The sequence below is a fragment of the Amyelois transitella genome, chromosome 17, assembly GCF_032362555.1.
Source record: "Amyelois transitella isolate CPQ chromosome 17, ilAmyTran1.1, whole genome shotgun sequence".
NCBI classification, from domain to species: domain Eukaryota; kingdom Metazoa; phylum Arthropoda; class Insecta; order Lepidoptera; family Pyralidae; genus Amyelois; species Amyelois transitella.
In genome coordinates this window covers 1,354,412-1,376,540 of record NC_083520.1, presented here as the reverse complement: position 1 = coordinate 1,376,540, position 22,129 = coordinate 1,354,412, and the positions used below count along the sequence as shown (strand labels likewise).

The following is a 22,129-nucleotide window of genomic DNA, read 5'->3' as shown; positions in this document are numbered from 1 at the left end:
GAACACCGACGCTCTAAGTGCTAAACTTTGCTATTGCTCACCTTTTGCATAAGTTAATTAGATAATTAGTTGCCAACTGCAGTAATCCTACTGCTTCGTTATTAGCCTACTGCGACGGAAGGTGAGTTACGATTGCGTATTGCGTTGCTAACAAGTAACACTTATCATAGTTACTTTATATCCACAGTCGATTGGAGTGTTCATTGCTTGCTTATGTTCCGTGTAAAAACGTTAAAAAATATTGTACTTAGGTACTTAGTGTTTTGAAACTTTTCGGTTTGTAAAGTTAATGTTGATTTTTTTATTATTTACTTACGTATGCATAAATAGTTTTTTCTTTTAGCCAAAAAAAGCAAATGTATTTTTTGCGTTTATCTATTCGTACGTTTTTAAGGTGATCTCATAAACAACTAGCTTATATTTTACCTGCAGCTTTATTCACGCGAATTTAGCGCCACGTACAAAAGAATACAGGATTTTCACAAATCCTATGGGAACTATAGTTTTTACCGGGATTAAAGGGGTACCCTGATTAATGGTGAACTTAATAATATTAGTTGGGATTGAACTACTTGCCTATCAGGTAAAATATTTTAAACCTCAACTAGCTGTCCCGGCAAACGTTGTTTTTCCATATAAATAATTTTTGAGTAATTTCTAGTTAATAAAATGTTAAGGGTGGACAACCCTTAACACTTAGGGGTATGAAAAATAGATCTCGGCCGATTCTCAGATGTACTCAATTTGCTCACAAAATTTCATGAGAATCGGTCAAGCCGTTTCGGAGGAGTACGGGAACGAACATTGTGACACGAGAATTTTATAGTATAGGTACTTATAAGACATATTTACAGTCAGATTTATATTTCCGTAAAAATAAACACACATTGGTATCAAACCTTACTCAAACTCAAAAATATTTATTGCATAACTGTGTAGACATGTTAATGCTAATACATTATAGTACCTATCAACAGTATGTCCCTCATGCATGCAATATTTGATTTTTCATTGATAATACTTACGTTAGTATATAATTTTACAATCATAGTTTACAATCTTTGTCCCTTACGGGGTAGACGTAGTGAGAAGCCACGTTTAGCTGAGATGCCGAGCCCATAACCTAAAAAATATAAAAAAAAATTTACCTGATACCATAAACTAAATGCGCCGAAATTCTGGATAAAAAGTACACTTTTTACCTTACTGTTAGGCTACTTTTCTTCTGAATTTTACACGGAAGCGAAGCCCCGCGCAAAAGGTAGTATTATATATTATTGTATCTTTATTAAAAAAGTTTCGTAGTTAAAGTCCATTCTGGTTAGTAGGGTTACCTAGTTAAAGTTGTCTAAAAGAAATGTTGCAGTAACTTGAGCTAATCAGGGTGCATAAATTTCTTGCAAATTTCATAAACGATTAACTAACAGTTTGCCGACTTGTTAAAAGGTGATGTAAGCGTTAATGCACCAAACTGCATTCCGTAATCGACTATCCGAGGAAAGTGGTCATGCGATGTGTGGAAATAGGAATACAGACAGACACACATGTGTAATAACATGTTTAGGACGCAGGTACAATAACAGAGTTCTTAAAAGTTCACTTAGAAAATTGAGGAAAGTACGTACATACATACATATAATGACGTCCATATCTCTTGCGGGGTAGTCAGAGCCAACAGTCTTGAAAAGACTGATAAGCCACGTTTAATCTATTTGATGACTATTTATTTGAAACGAACCTAAAACTCTTTTAAAAAGACTACTAAGCAATCATCTGATCACAATAGTAGCTTCCAGGTGATATCACCTAGGTGAAGAAAGGGGAATAAACTATATTTTTGAGATACCTAGATGCACTTATGGTAACTAATTGCTAGCTAAGAAGCTGATTCTGTAATAAAAAATACCAATAAAACTTAATGATATTGGACTAGCCCCAAAGTAAGTTAAGGGATTCTTACTCAATAAAACTAAACATCCAATACCCAGATAATAAATCAAAAAGTTCACTTTCTTCGCCCAAACCGCGCATCAAACTTAAGACCTAATGCTTCACAGGAACACTACCATCACTGCATAAAACCTCACTACACTAAACGAACGTCACACTAGCAAGTAACTACAAGTAAATATAATTATAGTTACCAAAAGTGAATCTATCTCCTATGCTATCAGACGTGTTAGTGAAGTGTGCCAACTAAATACTAAAAATGTGTAGTATAATAAAAACTCTATTGATGTACTTGAAGTTTATATTTGACTATTTGATAGAAGTGCTATTTTCATTTTACTACGACCCGAAAAAACAACCCATACCTCCACTGAAGAAGGAACATGCTGTGTTGAAGGAGAGTGCATGTTCTTTAGCAAAGAAGATAAGGCAGAAGGAACTGAAGTCAGAAGACTTGGTACGAGCTGTGATTGAGAGGATTAAAGAGGTAATAAAACGTTTTTGTATTTACTTATTTTTTAGAATTTTGAGCAATATATCAATTTTTAAATAAAACGGAGTAAGTAAATAAAGTTGGCACTCGAAACTATAAAGTTCAGAATATCAAGAAAGGAAATCAAGCTGCTTCTTTGGCGCAACAATAGTACGCTTGTCTGTGACATGACACCGGAGGTCCCGGGTTCGAATCCCGGCCAGGGCTTTATGAGAAAAGAACTTTTTCTGATTGGCTTGGGTCTTGGATACATACATATAGTCACGTCCATATCCCTTACGGGGTAGGCAGAGCCAACAGTCCCGATATACTGAATGGCCACGTTCAGCTGCTCGGCTTAATGATGGAATTGAGATTCAAATAGTGACAGGTTGCTAGCCCATCGCCTAAAAAAGGATCGCAATTTTATAAGCCTATCCCTTAGTCGCCTTTAACGACATTATCCCTTGGGTCTTGGATGTTGATCTATATAAGTACTTATAAGTATATTATAAAATATAGTATCGTTGAGTTAGTATCTTGTAACACAAGTTTCGAATTTACCGCGAGGCTAACTCGATCTGTGTAATATGTCTCGTATGTAAAAAAAGGTAGGTACTTAATGTAATTTAGAAATATTGCGACAGGTAAACCAAGTTTTAAACGCCGTGGTAGAAGATAGATTCGAAGCTGCCTTAGCTGAAGCAAAGGACGCAGATAGTCAAGTTGCAGCCGGGTTGACAGAAGAGGAATGGCAGAAAAAACCGTTTTTAGGTGAGATTGGATGTGTGACTCCCTAAAGTGGTGGTTGGTGATGCGATGGTATTAGGAAATATGCTGAAAATATTAAAATGTTTACGCTGGAAAAGAAAAGATGATGCACGTTCAAAAACTGAAATTTTTTTTTCTTATTTTAAAACACAATATGTTTGTTCAAGTTGTTGTTTAGAAAGGAGTTTGTAACAGATGGTTTAATTGTATAGTCGACAGGAACTAGGTACAGTCGTATTTTGGAGGTAGTCTCCCGAGACTCCCTACGTGTGGTAATGACTCTGTCGAAACGTCATAAACAGGAAATGCTCAAGAAGTTGTACGACAGTTGTAAGATGCCATTTCCATAATACATATAGACAGTTTTAGGGGGCTTATAAATATTATGTTTAACATACTTTTATGCAAGATTTTTGTGGCTAGATTACTTGATTAATAGCTCTTATAAATTGCTCCTATACTTGAGACATACCTATTTTATTATATTTATAGAAAGAGTATTGCTTCTTCTAAGTTAAACTGTCCAAGACCTACTGTTATGCAAAAATCTTTGCCATTGTTTGGTTAGCATACTATAGATTTTTTTTTTATAATTAATTCATTCGCAACTATTCAGACTATTGTCGCTGTGTAAAACTCATACGATTTTTTCATTGCATCTTCAAAAACCTTGCATATTTTTGCATTAGTTTTACTAATAGAATCTACCTATTATAGAAATCTGAATTCTATAAATAGGTAGGTAGGTAAAGAATACTTACGTAGTTATAGATGTTTTGTTTGTAATTTTTGAAAGAGTAATGAAAGTTAAGAATACATACGTAGATATAGATCTTTTGTTTTGTAATTTTTAAAGAAGTAATGAAAGTTTACGAAAGTGCCATGACCCAATATGGGTAAGGATCCCGTGCAGAGGTTGCGTAGGTCAGACGGTTGTCGCTTCGTGTAAAAACCCGACTTGGCCAATCCAGGAGATCAAAGGCGCACCGCAGGCACCTTTCCAGAGAGGTGAGGATGTAACCGGAATTTACGCTAGGAGGAAGAGCGGTAAATAAGTAGAAGATATTCCAACTGCCGTGCCGTGTAGTTCCCGGCACCAATATAAAAAATAATAGCACCACTCCATCTCTTTCCCATGGATGTCGTAAAAGGCGACTAAGGAATAGGCTTACAAACTTGGTATTCTTTTTTATGTGCTGGACTAGCAAACTGTCACTATTTGAATCTCAATTCTATCATTAAGCCAAATAGCTGAACGTGGCCATTCGTCTTTTCAAGACTGTTGGCTCTGTCTACCCCGCAAGGGATATAGACGTGACCATATGTATGTATATTTCAACTAAGTGTAGGTAGGTTGGTCTTAAAATTAGGAAGAGAGCTACTATTATGCTTTACTATACTTTTTCAACATTTACTTCCCATTTTAGGAGTCCCGTTCACGTCGAAGGAGAGCCAATCAGTGAAAGGCATGCGGTACACTCTCGGGCTCTGGGCTAGGAGGAACGAAGTGGCTGCTGAGGACAGTGTGTGCGTTCAGAAATTGAGGCTTGCTGGAGCCATTCCCGTAGCTTGCACTAACTGCCCGGAGTTGTTGATTTGGTGAGATTCTATCAATGATCTCAGGATTCTTTCCATTATAGATATTAACCGTACTATCTATACTAATATTATAAATGCGAAAATTTGTGAGTATATCAGGATGTCAGTATGGATGTTTGTTACTCTTTCACACAAAAATTACTGAACCGATTACGATGAAATTTGGTATGTAGGTAGCTGAAGACCCAGAATAACATATAAGCTACTACTACTTTTATTCCGGAGTTCCTGCGGGAATGATTCCACGCGGACGAATTCGCGGGTGGCCTCTAGTTAATTGATGCAAAAGTTTGTCGTTTAGAAGTTGTTATGATTAAATCGTTTGAAAGATTAAAGATTAAATTTTGTACGAATATAGTAAATCCGAGGCAAAACTTGGCAACTTGGAAAAGAGTGGTAGATAAAAGCTTTATTCATTATCACATTACATTTGTTGGTTACATACGAGTAATAAACAATAATATCAACGGTGAATGTGCAATGTGTATGTCTGTACCACGAACAATGACGGACAGTGAAAAGTTCCTGATTCAGCAAACTTTATTCAAACTTTAATCGGGAATGAGAGAGACTTAAGCAGAACTGCGGGCAGTTACTTGGGATTCTTCTTTTAGGCGATGGACTAGCAACCTGTCACTATTTGAATCTCAATTCTATCTTAAAGCCAAACAGCTGAACGAGTCCTATCAGTCTCTACAAGACTGTTGGCTCTGTCTACCCCGCAAAGGATATAGACGTGATAATATGTATCAAAGCCAATAGACAGTATTAAAATTATAATCCAACGGCTTCATCATAGTAACCTAAATTGGTTTACCACTTCAGTTTCCTGCGGTTGGCGTAATAACGGTAATAGGTAACTATGAAATTGAGGCAGTATAATGTGCAAACGATCCCATTTACACAGTAAAATTGCAGTGAATGTAATCATAAATTTACAAACAAACGATTTACTTAACCTTTCAACTTGCTATGATAACTATTTCAAATTCAAATTCAAACTTTTATTTGCATAATATTACGCTTTGCTTTCAAACACATTAATAATTAGATACTCTTCCTCCAATTTCGTTGGCTCAGGGATGATACAATCCCATTTATGGTTGGTATAAAATTGCCAGGAAATTAAAGTTCTGCCTAAAATTAGTATACATTACATACTTACCTTTCGAAGAAAAAGTTAGAAGGTGGTTTTAAGCCGCGTATTAATATTTCTCTACCTTTCCAGTTTATCACAAGGTAGTTATCTTCTACTAGCTGTGCCCGCGACTTTGTCCGCGTTGAAAAGTTAGTTTTGGCATCATTGAAGCCCTCAAGGATGAATGATTTACCCCTTTTTTCACATTTTCCATTATTTCTTCGCTTTTAATAGTTGCAGTGTGATATTATATAGTCTAAAGCCGTCTTCGATAAATGGTTTATTCAACACAAAAATTACTATTCGAACCAGTAGTTCGTGAGATTAGCGCGTTCAAACAAACAAACTCTTCAGCTTTATAGTATTAGGTAGTATAGATAACGCATGTGTATCCATCTGTGGTATCCATCTACAAATACATAAATTTCAGGTGTGGTTTTGCGTGTTTGAATGTTGAAGTATTGTACGCTTACAGGCAAGAAACAAACAATCCGGTGTACGGAAGGACCAACAACCCCCACCACACCGGCCGTACCCCAGGCGGGTCCAGTGGGGCGGAAGCTGCTTTGATGGCTACGTACGCGAGCGTCATCAGCCTTTGTTGGTATTTTTTTTATAAGATCTTGAATATTTGATAAGGACTTTCCTATATCAAACTCTTTATAGTATCCAGTCTTTGAATATATCTATACTAATATTATAAAGCTGAAGAGTTTGTTTGTTTGAACGCGCTAATCTCAGGCACTACTGGTTCGAATTGAAAAATTCTTTCGCGTTGAATAGACCATTTATTGAGGAAGTCTTTAGGTTATATAACATCACGCTGTAACTATAAGGATCAAAGAAATAATGGAAAATGTAAAAAAAAAGGGGAAAATTATTCATGGGCTTCAATGATTCCCAAAATAATCACGCGGTCGAAGTCGCGGGCACAGCTAGTATTATATACCTAAAGGTCAGTTTTTCATTACAACCGCAATTCTACCTATTTTACTTATTTGTAATCTACCTAGTCGCCTTTTACGACATCCATGGGCAAGATATGGAGTGGCCCTATTCTTTATATCTGCTATCCTTTACCAATAGGTGCCGGGAACCACACGGCACTGTTCCAAAATTGATTAAGTAGTCTTTTTTTTTCAAGTTTTAATTATCAATCTCCGTTCTCAGCGTCTGACGTCGGGGGCTCCACTCGTATGCCGGCCATGTACTGCGGTCAATTCGGACACCATACAACTCCTGGCAATACCAATTGCAAAGGTAAAGACACCACATCTAAAATATTATCAAGTCGGCTGAGCGTGGCCATTCAGTCTTTTCAAAACTGTTGGCTCTGTCTACCCCGCAAGGGATATAGACGTGACCATATATATGTATGTATGTATTATCAAGTGAATGTCCGCTGTGTATACCTATAAAGCAATACTTATTGCATAGCAAGCTCTCTTTTCAAAACAGTTGGCTCTGTCTACCCCGCAAGGGATAAAGACGTGACCATATGTATGTATTATCAAGAGAATGTCCGCTGTGTATACCTACCTATAAAGCAATACTTATTGCATTGTTAGCTCTATTGCGTCATTAAAAGTGCCGGCTCTATCAATATTATGCGTTTGGCGAAAACTTGAAATGGCGCCCTTTTTTTGTTAGTTTACTCTAATCGTACCTAGTTTACATTTAGAACTGAGTGTTTATGCATTTGGAGCCTACCGACCTTTAAAAAAGAATTTACTTCATAAAGTGAACTAGTTATTTAGGAGGTAATCATGTATAAGTATTTAACAGAAACATTAAAATTTAAACCATTAATTCCAGGAGTATACTTAAAACAAGAAGACGATGAAGACATCATGTTTTCGCTGGGTTTCATAACGAAGCATGCGGAGGATCTGGCCCCACTAACCAAGGTCATAACAGGGGAGAAGGCACCACGGCTTGGGCTGGATAAACAGTGGGACATAAAGGTACCGCCGAGCTTGCATGAAGAGAGTTATGAATGTGGATGAAGCGAAGGAAGTATGCAGAGATCGTGGCAAGTGGAAAGAGGTAGTCTCTGCCTACCCCTCCGGGAAAGAGGCCTGATTTTATGTATGTATGTATAAAGGTAATATAGCGGGAGTGATGATTCGGCTCGACCGCCACCAAAGGGATGATCTTCCGCCAGGCTAGGTGTTATGCCTGGGGAACCGCGCGGCAGACGTCGTCGTCGGGTCTTCCCATACTCCCAATGGGGAGTCGGAATAGATTGTTCAGGGCTTTTGGCACACTTCAATGACATCTGCGCTGCCTACAACTGTAGGCAGGTCGATGGGGCGGCCGTGGCGGCCGGGGTCTTCACGTCTTCACTGGGAGTTCCCATCGGCGGCGGCGTCATCACTGTTCGACGAAGTCTGTCGCAGACAGACGATACTGTGTCGGAGGTCGTATATATGCTCCAACCCGTGAAATCTTTGCTTGCGCGATTTAGGTTTTTCGCTGTTTTTGACTGATAGCGTCGCGTGATTCTTTTTATTTTTTATTGCTGTGACGTGTGTCGTAGACATGTTGCCACAGAACCATTATGATCATAGTTAATTAAAATCATTTTATATAGTGTCTTTAGTAATGGTGCTGGTGAATAAGATAACTCCAAAATTGACTTTCTTAGTAAAATCTAGTCCCTATTACAGAATCAATTTTATTACCACTCATAACTAAACCTAACTTACTGTGAGATGTATTTTAATAGCAACTAGGTAAGTATATTTTGACTAAAACATTTGAATATTGATGACCGAAACAAGTAATTGTAATTAAAACTAATTGATTATCCATGTAAAACTTAGTGCAACTCGAGTAACCGAGGTTAAATATAACATGTTTCTTCTTCAAGGATTTTGCGTAGTCAGTTAGATAGTTTTTTTTTTTATTTCTACAGCTTTCAAAATATCTAAAAATGTCGATATTTGTTTCTGTAGCAACGTGTATTATTGTTTCAGGATATAAATTTTTACTACATAAAATCGACGAAGGACCTTAAAGTTACTATCCTAAGACCGGCTATGAAAGAAGCGATGAAACGGTAAATTTTCATGCACACCTAAAAAATAGAAATAATAAATTTTATACCTACTTGTTGTCGGAGAGATTCGGAGTCGGAAAGTTAAAAAAAAAAATTGGTATCACCGTTTCTTGGATTGAGTGACGTGAAATAGAGAGAGAGAGATCATCATCATTCTGTGTGTTGTATGCCGTGTGGTTCTCGTCATCAATAAAATAGAATAGGACCACTCCATCTCGTTCCCATGGATTTCGTAAAAGGCGACTAAGAGGCTTATAAACTTGGGGTTCTTCTTATAGGCGACAGGCTAGTAACCTGTCACTATTTGAATCCCAATTCTATCATTAAGCGAAACAGCTGAACGTGGCCTATCAGTCTTCCCCGCAAGGGATATAGACGTGATTATATATATATGTATGTAATCTATATTACGCATTAAATCTTAACTCCAGGGTGATTACGAAGTTAAACAAGGATGTGCCAAGCCCGAACGCTCCGAAGCAGTATTACCACGAAGCGGTGAATCACATGTATGATCTATGGCGGTACTGGCTGGGTCAAGAACAGAAGGATTATGAGCTGATGTACACCAACTTCACTGGGAAACCACATTGGTTTATCGAGCTTGTGAAAAAGGTAAGTTACATATGAATAATCCAGAGCCGTGTGGTTCCCGGCACCAATACAAAAAAGAATGGGACCACTCCATTTCTTTCCCATGAATGTCGTTAAAGGCGACTAAGGGACAGGCTTACATACTTGTGATTCTATTTTTAGGCGATGGGCTAGCAACCTGTCACTATTTGGTTTCAACTGTCAAGAGATATTAACGCAGTTCGTTTTGTTTTGTTAACAAGAACAAGACGCAAAGTATGCATGTCGTAAATTCACACTCATATTTTTTGCTTTTGTTTTAAATCATTTTGATAGGTGAGGTTGTTATGATTAGGTTGAAAATTCGTCAGCTTATTACAACTTTCATAAATTAATAATAATAAATATATACGGGACAAACTACACAGACTGAGTTAGCCTCGTAGTAAGTTCGAAACTTGTATTACGAGATACTAACTCAACGATACCATAATTTATAATAAATACTTATAAAGAAAAACATCCAAGACCCAGACCAATCAGAGAAAGTTCGTTCCTCATCATGCCCTGACCGGGATTCGTACCCGGGACCTCCGGTGTCACAGGTAAGCGTATTTACCGCTGCGCCACAGAGGCCGTCAATTCTTACAAGCATACATCCCTTGCGGGGTAGCCAAAGCCAACAGTCTTTAAAAGACTGATAGGCTAGGTACAACCGCTTGGCCCAATGATAGAATTGAGATTCAAATAGTGACAGGTTGCTAGCCCATAGCAAAAAAAAACATCCTAAGTTTATAAAACTATACCTTAGTCGCCTTTTACGACACCCATAGGGAAGTGTACTTATACAGCAATAACTTTTGAAGTGTTCCATTTCTTTTTATAGATATGCTTTATGAGTGAGCACCACTTCAGCACACTGTTGATACTTGGTGAAAAACAATTATTAGGACCACGAATGGACGGCAAATGGGCTCAGAATCTCACTAAGGACATCAAAGAGGATTTATTTGTAAGTATTATATCAGAAACAATCTTTTATAAACAACATCAAGTAAGTAAGTTTGAAACAAAGATTGGAAAATGTAACCGTTTACGGCTGCATACTCGTGAATGTTTGTATCACACATTCAATTTAAAAAAAAGAATTAATTTGTTTGTCCTTCAAAGTCAAAAAGCGGCAAGGTATCGAGAACAATCGACCAACCGTTATTGATACTTAGAATTTCGAGTTTAACCGCTTATGAAGACTTTATTATAATCACCTTTGTAATGTTGCAGAAAAAGTTAGGAGACAACGGTGTTCTGTTATTGCCCAGTGGCCCTAACTCCGCGCCTTACCACAACAGCTGCTACTTCTTCCCCACAAACACTTCGTTCTTCATGCTGCCCAATTTTTTGAAGTGTCCAGCTACTCAAGTGAGTACGAAGCGACTTTTATTGAGCTTAGATTATTTAAAATAAGAGTTTTAACAATTAAGTCCAGTTTAAAAACTAATTTATTGAGCTAAGATTATTTAACATGAGACTTTTAACAATTAAGTTCAGTTTTAAAGCAAATTGGGCTTATAAACTTGGGATTCTTCTTTTAGGCGATGGGCTAGCAACCTGTCACTATTTGAATCTCAATTCTATCATCCAGCCAAACAGCTGAACGTGGCCTATCAGTTTTTCAAGATTGTTGGGTCTGTCTACCCCGCAAGGGCTGTAGACGTGACTATATGTATATGTTTGTATGTATAAAGCAAATTGCGTTCAACAAGAGTTACTTTTCCGATGCAGTTGCCAGTATATATCATCGTGTAGGTATCATCTTTCTGACATGTAACCTCAATCCTGGAGATGAAATTGTCAGAATGTTAGAAAGCAATTAATTATTTGGATTGAACAGTGCTCTGTGGAGGTTTTTAATTGTCATTTGACGTAGCGACAATGGTGACAGGATTTTGAAAAAAACCAGCAGACTTCACAAGTTCTGTATCTTACCAGCTGAGTACGCAACTTGAACCATGTCTAAGATGAGAAAGAGAGACTAATAATATAAATGATACCAAAACAGTTAAGACATCTATATACCTTGAGAGGATCTGTTGGCTAACAGTCTTGAAAAACTGAATGGCCACCTTCAGCTATTTGACTTAATTGCATCGCGTCGCCTAAAAAAGAATCCCAAATTTGTAGGCCTATCCCTTAGTCGCCTTTTACGACATCCATGGGAAAGAGATGGAGTGGTCCTATTCTTTTTTATAACACACGGCACAGTTAAATGTAGGTATCTGAATTTAAACCCTATTAATTAATATCACTCCTATTGCAGGTACCTCTAGGGGTGGATAGCTCAGGAATGCCAATAGGTATTCAAGTTGTAGCGGCTCCAAACAATGACGGTTTATGCCTTGCTGTGGCTAAGTATTTGGAGAAGGAGTTTGGAGGAGCCGTGATGGCTTGCAGAGCAGAATGAGTTTCTTATAGATTAAAAATAAATTATATTTCTGTGTTAGCTTTTCTTTATTATCTGGAAGGAAGTTCTGAAATGAATCAGTCATTATTTTATTTTCTTGCCAATTTTTTTTATCGTTTTTTCATTGCGTATAGAAAATTTTATAGCCGCTTTGTAACGTACTCGTAAGTAATCAATTTGTTAAAAAAATGCTGCTGCACACAACATTATGTAAAATATATTTTTTAATAGGTAGGTACTTTAGTACTTACATGACTGTGTAGATAATTAAGTTTTTTTTAAACTTAAACTTCCAATAAAATATTTTGAATACATAAGTATGCAATTTGTTTTCTTCTAGTTTGTTAAGTACATACCCAATATTTTTTTTTTAGCATTGGTAGTTAGGTACATATTAACATAAAACTTTCATAAACTAATCTTTATCGGGTTTTTACTCGGGGGGCGCAAAGTGTACGTGCCACCTTCGCATACATACCTATAGATTTTATAGGGCCGTATCCTCATTTGATCCTAACTGGCCAACGTACCATAAGTCTATGGGTATTTTAGCTAAAAAAATCCTTATTAATGCTTGAGATGGGATAAATGACACATAAACTTACGTAATTATTTTCAGATTTATATTGGAGTTTTATGAATGCATTCTAAATTTTTATGACTGCATCGAACGCAGGCAATAATTGACCTTGGTTGACATTGACATGACATTTCTTGATTTGACAGTTCGGTAAGATCTTCGATAGGTACCTACCTACTTACGTTGCTGACCTTCCGAACTTCGATATCACCAAATTTAATGATTGTATCATTCTAATTAACGTCTTGCGAAGATAACAACGTTGTACAAACATATATTTGATCGAGAAAAATGTCAGGAGTTGTTACTGTGAACACAAATCCCTATGAGGGACAAAAGCCGGGTACGAGTGGTCTTCGCAAGAAAGTAAAAGTTTTTCTTCAAGAAAACTACACTGAAAACTTTATTCAGAGCATTTTGGATGCTAATAAAGAGGGAATAGTTGGCTCTACCCTTGTAGTTGGAGGTGACGGCCGGTATCTTGTGAAAGAAGTCGTTGACAAAATTATAAAAATAACTGCTGCAAATGGGGTAAGTAACTATTTAATAATAATCATGGTAAAAAATGCCAATTTTATTGTGAAACATTTTGAGAGTGACATAATTTGTGGTGTATCACCATGATCTACTAATAATATACTAATAATTCACAAACAATATCTACTGTATAAAATATTGTTTGTGAATTATTAAAAAGTTGTTAATGTTAATTGAAAAAAATATTTTTTAATAGGTAGCGAAACTTCTTGTTGGTCAAAATGGCATACTTTCAACACCAGCAGTGTCGTGTCTTATCAGAAAATACAAAACTCTTGGTGAGTGTGCATTTATTAATATCAAATTGTAGTAACAAAATGTTTTTATCAGCTGTACTAATTCTTAAAAAACAAGAATATGAATTATTCAATTGTTTTTTAGTTTTTGTAACAATAAGTAGAGATTACAATTTATAACTAGATTCTTATAAGATTTAAATTTATACTTTACTGTTTTGATTAATTACAAATAGATAATTTTCATTATAAATAAACAATATTGTTATGTTTAAATAATAAACCTGACACTATCTGAATCTCATTTCCATCATTAAGCCGGCAGACTGTTGTGGCCTTTCAGTCTTTCAAGACGGTTGACTCTCTATACCATTAAGGGGTAAATATGTGATAAACATATGAGTGATTGTATGTTACTCCAGTCTGTGGGGCTTCTCAGGTTAATATCAGCCACATAAAATACTTCCATTCCATTTGAAAAACATTTAGTAACTTGTATCTTTTTTTTTTCTTGTGCCGTGTGGCTCCCGGCACCAATACAAAAAAGAATAGGACCACTCCATCTCTTTCCCATGGATGTCGTAAAAGGCGACTAAGGGATATGCTTACAAACTTGGGATTCTTTTTTAGGCGATGGGCTAGCAACCTGTCACTAGTTGAATCTCAATTCTACGGTTAAGTCAAATAGCTGAACATGGCCATTCAGTTTTTTCAAGACTGGCTATGTATAACTTGTAACTTTTCATAGGTGGCATCGTCCTCACTGCGTCCCACAACCCTGGCGGCATCAACAACGACTTTGGCATCAAATTCAACTGCAGCAACGGCGGGCCGGCCCCTGACCACACCACCAATGAGATCTATGAGCTGACCACTAAGATTGAGAAGTATAATATCGTGCCCGATTTGAAATGTGCGATTGACAAGATTGGAGTGCAAAGTTTTACCGTAAGTATAAATATGCTTTGAGGAACTGATGCATATCAGTACAGTATAGCGAATAACTAATTTGTGTAATTTTTTTTTTTTCGGGACAAATTACACTGATTGAGTTAGCTTCGATGTAAGTTCGAGACTTGTGTTACGAGATACTAACTCAACGATACTATATTTTATAATAAATACTTATATAGATAAACATCCAAGACCCAGGCCAATCAGAAAATGTTCTTTTCTCATCATGCCTTGACCGGGATTCGAACCAGGGACCTCCGGTGTCACAGACAAGCGTAGTACTGCTGCGCCACAGAGGCCGTCAAAAGCATATCAGTAAAGTATAGCCAATAACTACTTACATACATACATAAAAAATCACGCCTCTTTCCCGGAGGGGTAGGCAGACACTACCTCTTTCCACTTGCCACGATCTTTGCATACTTACTTCGCTTCATCCACATTCATAACTCTCTTCATGCAAGCTCGGCGGTTTCGGGTACTCTAATTTAATGTGCTGAGAAAATTTTAAACTAGAATAACAGTGGACCAGAACATTATCATTCCTCTGAATTTGAATGTATCCTTTTCTAAAACTACCAGGGACTACATGGCATAAATGTGTGTTCATTATAAATGTGGTTCCCGGCACCAATAGAAAAAGGAATAGGACCACTCCCCATGGATAAGGGATAGGCTTATAAACTTGGGATTCTTCTTTTAGGCGACGGGTTAGCAACCTGCCACTTTATAATATGAATCTCAATTCTATCAGTAAGCCAAACAGCTGAACGTGGCCTATCAGTATTTTCAAGACTGTTGACTTTGTTTACCTTGCAAGGGATATAGACGTGATAATATGTATTTACAAGAACCTTATGTATTTGCTATGAAAAAGTATATTATGAACTTTTGTAGGTCTAAACCTACCAAAGTTCATAATATACTTTATAACTTACACTTTATAAGTGATTTTTTTTTTAATAAATTCACATGTAATTTGGTCTCGTAGGTGGAAGACCATCAGTTCACAGTTGAAATAGTGGACTCAGTACAGGACTATGTCGACTATATGAAGGAAATATTCGACTTCCCCAAGATCCGGAGTCTCATCCAGGGTTCTGAGCAGAGGAAGCCGTTCAATGTTCTCATTGACTCCATGAGTGGGGGTGAGTAGTAATCATATTTGAACCCCCAATACATCCAATTTATATAAGTGGTCACTTTTTATTTTATTTTTATGAATTGTATGGTATGTATGTATAATATGTATGTATGTATTTTCACTGGATATCATCAAGAATCAGGGTTGGAAAAAATAAAAAAAAGTGAGTTAAAAAAAAGAGTTTTTTTTATTAGTTTCTCTCAATTCTATAATTGAGCCAAACAGCTGAACGTGGCCAATCAGTCTTTTCAAGACTGCCGGCTCTGTCTACCCCGCAAGGGATATAGGCGTGATTATATGTATGTATTTATTTTGACTTCTGTTAAAGTATTTAATTGGAAATTTTTGTATAATAATAACTTCAATTTTTAAATAATACATAATTTGAATTTAAATCATGATCGAATTGTGCCATATCTTGCCATACAACACTAAATATTGTTTTTATTATTAAAAAAAAATTACATTTCTCACAGTTATAGTTGAAACCAACATACATACATACTTACAAATAGTCACGTCTATATCCCTTGCGGTGTAGACAGAGCCAACAGTCTTGAAGAGACACATTCATCTGCTATGATAGGTTCAGATCAATTTTGTTAATAATATCTTTGTTTCAACAGTAACGGGTCCGTACGTGAAACGCATATTCGTTGACGAACTTGGCGCTTCGGAGAACAACGTCAGAAGAACTGTACCGCTTGACGACTTTGGCGGCGCCCATCCTGACCCGAACTTGACCTATGCGGCCGACTTGGTGGCCGCGGTCAAGAATGGCGATTACGATTTTGGAGCCGCTTTCGATGGGGATGGTAAGCTGTTACATATAATATTGGTCACGTCTAAATCCCTTGCGGGGTAGACGGGGTGACGGTCTTGAATAGGCTGTGTGGCTAAATGATGGAATTGTGATTCATATAGTGACAAGTTGCTAGCACATCGCCTATTAGAAGAATTCCAAATTTTAGGAGCCTATTACGAATGGAATCCAAGGTAAAGTGATGGAGTGGTCCTATTCTTTTTTTTTTACATTTGTACCGGGAACCACACGGCGCCAACTAAAATTATTATTTTTTGTTGAAAAATAAAAAAACTGGAATAAATATTATTTTATATTAATCAAGACGACGAGCTTGCATAAAGAGAGTTATGAATCTGGATGAAGCGAAAGAAGTATGCAGGGATGGTGGCAAGTTGAAAGACGTGGTCTCTGCCTACCCCTCCGTGATGAACGAGGCGTGATCTACGTATGTGTACGTATTTACGTAAAGGGACACTATTTTCAAAAGATATACCTAATAAAACTAATATTAAAGTAGAATTCTCAGGTTTTTGATTTTCTAAAAACTTTCAGTTTGACCCTCGTATTTTGGACATCATTGAAGCCCTCACGGGTGAATAATTTACCCCGTTTTTTCACATTTTCCATTATTTCTTCGCTCCTTATAGTTGCAGCATGATGTTATATAGCTTAAAGCCTTACTCGATAAATGGTCTACTTATTCAACACAAAAAAGAATTTTTCAATTCAAATCAAATCAAATCAAAATAATTTATTTGTAAATACAGGTAAATACAAAGATGTCAATACAATTAAGGTGCTCTGTATTTTGCCAAAAAACCCGTAGTTCCTGAGATTTGCGCTCGTATATTATTTTTTCAGGCGATCGCAACATGATAATCGGACGAGGGGCATTCTTCGTGACCCCGTCGGATTCCCTGGCCGTCCTGGCCAACAATCTGCAGCATATCCCGTACTTCCAGAAGACGGGGGTCCAGGGCTACGCCCGCAGCATGCCCACCGCCGCCGCCGTGGACAGAGTTGCAGAGAAAAGTGGAAAGGAGATGTTTGAAGTGCCCACTGGTGAGTAGATATTTGTTTATAAATAAATATATAATATATGTGCCGTGTGGTTCCCGGCACCAATAGATAAAAGAATAGGACCACTCCATCTCTTTCCCATGGATGTCGTAAAAGGCGATTAAGGGATAGGCTTACAAACTTGGGATTCTTTTTTAGGCGATGGGCTAGCAACCTGTCCCTAGTTGAATCTCAATTCTATCGTTGAGCCAAATAGCTGAACGTGGCCATTCACTGTTTTCAAGACTGTTGGCTCTGTCTACCCCGCAAGGGATATAGACGTGACCATATGTTTGTATGTATGTAAATAAATATATTATTATGAATTAGATCCACAATAACAGCTATGCCTATATTGTACGTTATGTTAAGAATAGGACACATTAAAACATTTATTATTATATATTTAAGATCTATGTAAAACATGTGTACCACAATAGAGATGATTTGATTTGATTTATATACGGGACAAATTATACAGATTGAGTTAGCCTCGAAGTAAGTGCGAGACTTGTGTTACGAGATACTAACTCAACGATACTATATTTTATAATAAAATAATTAAACATCCACCACCCAGGTCAGTTTGAAAAAGTTAGTTTCTCATCATGCCCTGGTCGGGACGGGAATCGTACCCGGGACCTCCAGTATCCCAGATTTTTTATTATGAATATTGCAAATATAATACGACATTTTTTTATTATGTACCGTTCCGTATTATTTTATAATTGCGATGCCCCACAGGGTTCATATTGTACCTATTTACAAGCAGTAACTGTAATTCAACTGATGTACTTTATGATATGAAATTGAATGAATTGAAATTGAAATTGAAATTGAAATTGAAATTGAAATTGAAATTGAAATTGAAATTGAAATTGAAATTGAAATTGAAATTGAAACTGAAACTGAAACTGAAACTGAAACTGAAACTGAAACTGAAACTGAAACTGAAACTGAAACTGAAACTGAAACTGAAACTGAAACTGAAACTGAAACTGAAACTGAAACTGAAACTGAAACTGAAACTGAAACTGTAACCGTAACCGTAACCGTAACCGAAACCGAAACTGAAACTGAAATTGAAATATGATATCAGGTTGGAAATACTTCGGCAACCTAATGGACGCGGGCCGACTCTCTCTCTGCGGCGAGGAGAGTTTCGGCACCGGCTCCGACCACGTGCGGGAGAAGGACGGGCTTTGGGCGGCTCTAGCTTGGCTCTCAGTCATCGCTGCATCGGGGCAGTCGGTCGAGGACGTCCTGAGGGCGCACTGGGCCGAGTTCGGGAGGAACTACTTTACCAGGTAAAATCTATAACTCTGCCCTGGTAGGTATAACTAAAATGCCGTTATCTGCCAAATCCTTGTTTTAAGTAAAACGTCAAAAACTGCGGTAAAAATTTAAACTGATGCCATTCAATAATGAGTTAAGTCTATTTATTAGACTTAAAGGTACGAAAAAGTCGTATATACCTACAGATCGAAAGAGATGTTTTTTTCTTATTTTACAGGTTAAAAAAGGTGTAAATCCTGATGTCAGATAACGGCATTTTAGTTATACCACGGCAGAACTAATCTCAGGTGTAGACAGAGTTTACTGTCTCAAAGAAGACTTAAATATAAATTACTGTAACTTAAAGACTACCGCCGAGCTTGCATGAAGAGAGTTATGAATGTGGATGAAGCGAAGGAAGTGTGCAGAGATCGTGGCAAGTGGAAAGAGGTAGTCTCTGCCTACCCCTCCGGGAAAGAGGCATGTATGTATCTATACTAATATTATAAAGCTGAAGAGTTTGTTTGTTTGTTTGAACGCGTTAATCTCAGGAAATTCTACAGAAAAATCTATTCAACACAAAAGGAATTGAAAAATTATTTTTGTGTTGAATAGACCATTTATTGAGGAAGGCTTTAGGCTGTATTACATTACGCTGCAACTATTAGGAGCGAAGAAATAATGGAAAATGTGAAAAAAAAAACGGGGAAAATTATTCACCCTTGAGGGCTTCAATGATGTCCAAAATAACTATTCCACGCGGACGGAGTCGCGGGCACAGCTAGTAATTGATAAAAGAGTTGATAAGAGTGTTGCTAAGATGCAGAAGGAGTCGCTTCGTGTAAAAACCTGACTCGTCCAATCCAGGATCCATGGTCAAAGGCATACCCCGGGCTCCTCTCCAGAGTGTGAGGATACAACTGGAACAAAAGCCAGGGTAAAGTAGAAGAGAGATGCTAAGGTGCAGGAGGAGTTAATATACATATAGTCACATCTATATCCCTTGCGGAGTAGACAGAGTCAACAGTCTTGAAAAGACTGTCATTATTGGAAGAACGCATTCGTTGTACATTCTTGAATGTAGAATTGTAGATTGAGTTAGACTCTTGGATTTAATTAAACACCATTTTTAGTTTAGAAAGGGTTGCTCTCGCTAGTCGGATTCTACGGCTTAATTCATCAAAAAAATTACTAGCTTTCAAAAAAATATGGGGGGAAAATTTGAAATTGGAATGTGTCTATTTTTTATTTACAGTCTATGTCACCAGGACCTCTCCCATTTGGCAATAACATAGGCAAAGTTTGTTCTAAACTTGAATCGATTTCATCATCAGGTACGACTACGAGGAATGCGCAAGCGATCCATGCAACGAGATGATGAGAGTCCTGGAGGAGAACATCACTCATCCAGGGTTCGTGGGATCCTCCCACTCCAGCGGAGACAAGACCTATGTGGTGAAACTGGCGGACAACTTCTCTTATATGGACCCCATTGACCGGAGTGTGGCTATGAGACAGGTGGGAGTCGTGGCATGATGAATAAGATTGACGACTAATATTGATGACTAAGACTGATGACAAAGATTGATGACTAAGATTGATGACTAAGATTGATGACTAAGACTGATGACTAAGATTGATGACTAAGATTGATGACTAAGATTGATGACTAAGATTGATGACTAAGATTTATGACCAAGTTTGATGATTAAGTTTGAACTCACTTTAATGAATGAGATTCATGCATTACGTAGGTCCACGAATGAATGGAAAATGAGAAATAAATGAGGTTGGTCAATGAAGCAGAAAAATGACGTAAATGAATAAAGAAGTTAAAGAATAAATATTAATGGTGAAGAATAAAGGTGATAAGTAAGGCTGATGAATGGGAATGATGAATGCGATTGATAAATGAAGAATAAAGTTGATGAATGAGGTTGATTGTTGGATTAGTTTGAAGAATGAAATTGATGATTCAGTTTAATAAATGAAATTAATGACTAAGATTGAATTCATTTTTCAAACTGATATATGAGATTTAGAAAGAGATTGATGACTCAGTTTGAAGAACGAGATTGATTAATGTAATTAAGTAAATTAATTAGCCTATCCCTTAGTCGCCTTTTAATAGAATATCCAAATTTAAGCATTTAAAAAAATCTGTAATAATAAATTCTTCATTATTTTCAGGGCCTGCGCATAATTTTCGAGGATGGATCCAGGATCGTGTTGCGTTTGAGTGGCACTGGAAGCTCTGGTGCTACTGTCAGGTATGTCTGTACGTCTGTATCCCTTGCGGGGTAGACAGAGCCAACGGTCTTGAAGGGACTGAAAGGCCATGTTCAGCTGTATGGGTTAAATTTCTTACATACATACAGGTAATTAGGTCTGTATCCCTTGCGGGGTAGACAGAGCCAACAGTCTTGAAGAGACTGAAAGGCCACGTTAGGTTGGTTGCTAACCGATTGCCTACAAGAAGAATTTATTTATTTATTTAAACTTTTTGGATGTAAATGCCACAAGAATCCCAAGTTTATAAGCCTATCCCTTAGTCGCCTTTTACGACATCCATGGGAACGAGACTGTGGTCTTCTTCTTTTTTTTTGTGTGTGTGTTTCGTGTGGTTCACGGCATCGATAAGAGGTATACAATTGAAAAAATTTAATAATGTAATTCCTTTCAGATTATACATAGATTCGTACGAGGCGACCAACGTTATGGGTGACGCTCAAGTCATGCTGCGTCCCTTGATCGACGTTGCTTTACAAATATCCCAACTGAAGAAATATACCGGCCGCGACGCACCTACTGTTATCACGTAAATGTTGTAATTTATTTTGAAATTTTTTTATTGCAATAGATGTTTTTGTTTATCTCCTTTATAGTAGCTTTTTACGGTCACATAATAGAGAATGTGTGGTTTTATACCTATGCAATGTTTTGTTTTTTTATTCCTTTTAATTTATTTAATCCAACATATTAACTATCTGCATTTTGTAAAAACCATGTTTTAAAAAATTAAACAATTTCTATGAAAACATTGTGCCTGTCGCGTGTGTGAGGTATTTCTTAGTTTTAAGGTGAAATAATCATAATTTTCTTCCTATATTAAGAGTAAAGAGTTCAAAATTAGGATACCTCAGATATTATATTTTATATATTTACTAATAATGATGAATTGCCATTTTAAAAATAAATTTTGTAGCAATTATTTACACGGATTAAGTAAGCCTTAATGTAATTTTTGGTTTACTTACTCGACGTTATTACATAATAATTACATTTAGATATTAGACCAATCAGAAAAAGGTAATTTTCAATTATTTTCTAACCCGGAGATCGAACCCGTACCCTTTGGTTTAGAGGCAAAAATATTGCCATTGCGAAAAAGAAGCCGCTATAAAAAGCGTTTGGAATTTTTTGTTTTAATTCTTTCATTAAAAATGTGAAGGTCAATACAGTTTTCTTTTTTTTTATATTTTTAAGCGTTGTTAATGAATATATTTTGTTAGTT

The 22,129-nt window shown here is 36.8% G+C and overlaps 2 protein-coding genes across 8 annotated transcripts; both read left to right on the top strand.

Annotated features, from left to right (window-relative positions):
- The first annotated feature begins 127 nt into the window (after positions 1 to 127).
- Positions 128 to 12,316, top strand: LOC106134365 (fatty-acid amide hydrolase 2). 7 transcript variants are annotated; one of them, XM_060948815.1, is made up of 12 exons: positions 128 to 276; positions 2,175 to 2,437; positions 3,070 to 3,196; positions 4,621 to 4,792; positions 6,406 to 6,530; positions 7,101 to 7,190; positions 7,746 to 7,894; positions 8,909 to 8,991; positions 9,423 to 9,606; positions 10,451 to 10,576; positions 10,846 to 10,983; positions 11,882 to 12,316. In XM_060948815.1, exons 2-12 carry the CDS (start codon positions 2,210 to 2,212, stop codon positions 12,023 to 12,025), a joined length of 1,566 nt encoding a protein of 521 aa, XP_060804798.1. In that variant the 5' UTR covers positions 128 to 276; positions 2,175 to 2,209; the 3' UTR covers positions 12,026 to 12,316. The 7 variants fall into 7 exon arrangements, with proteins under 7 accessions (XP_060804798.1, XP_060804795.1, XP_060804796.1 ...); XM_060948812.1 differs by having other exon boundaries at positions 2,058 to 2,437; XM_060948813.1 differs by having other exon boundaries at positions 162 to 285; positions 2,058 to 2,437.
- Positions 12,317 to 12,744: 428 nt separating this feature from the next.
- On the top strand, positions 12,745 to 22,071 carry LOC106134629 (phosphoglucomutase). The gene is made up of 10 exons (XM_060949028.1): positions 12,745 to 13,136; positions 13,339 to 13,420; positions 14,127 to 14,326; positions 15,324 to 15,480; positions 16,103 to 16,291; positions 17,143 to 17,343; positions 18,440 to 18,647; positions 19,950 to 20,133; positions 20,806 to 20,885; positions 21,299 to 22,071. The coding sequence occupies exons 1-10, from the start codon at positions 12,897 to 12,899 to the stop codon at positions 21,435 to 21,437; spliced, it is 1,680 nt and encodes a 559-aa protein (XP_060805011.1). The 5' UTR covers positions 12,745 to 12,896; the 3' UTR covers positions 21,438 to 22,071.
- Positions 22,072 to 22,129: the final 58 nt, after the last annotated feature.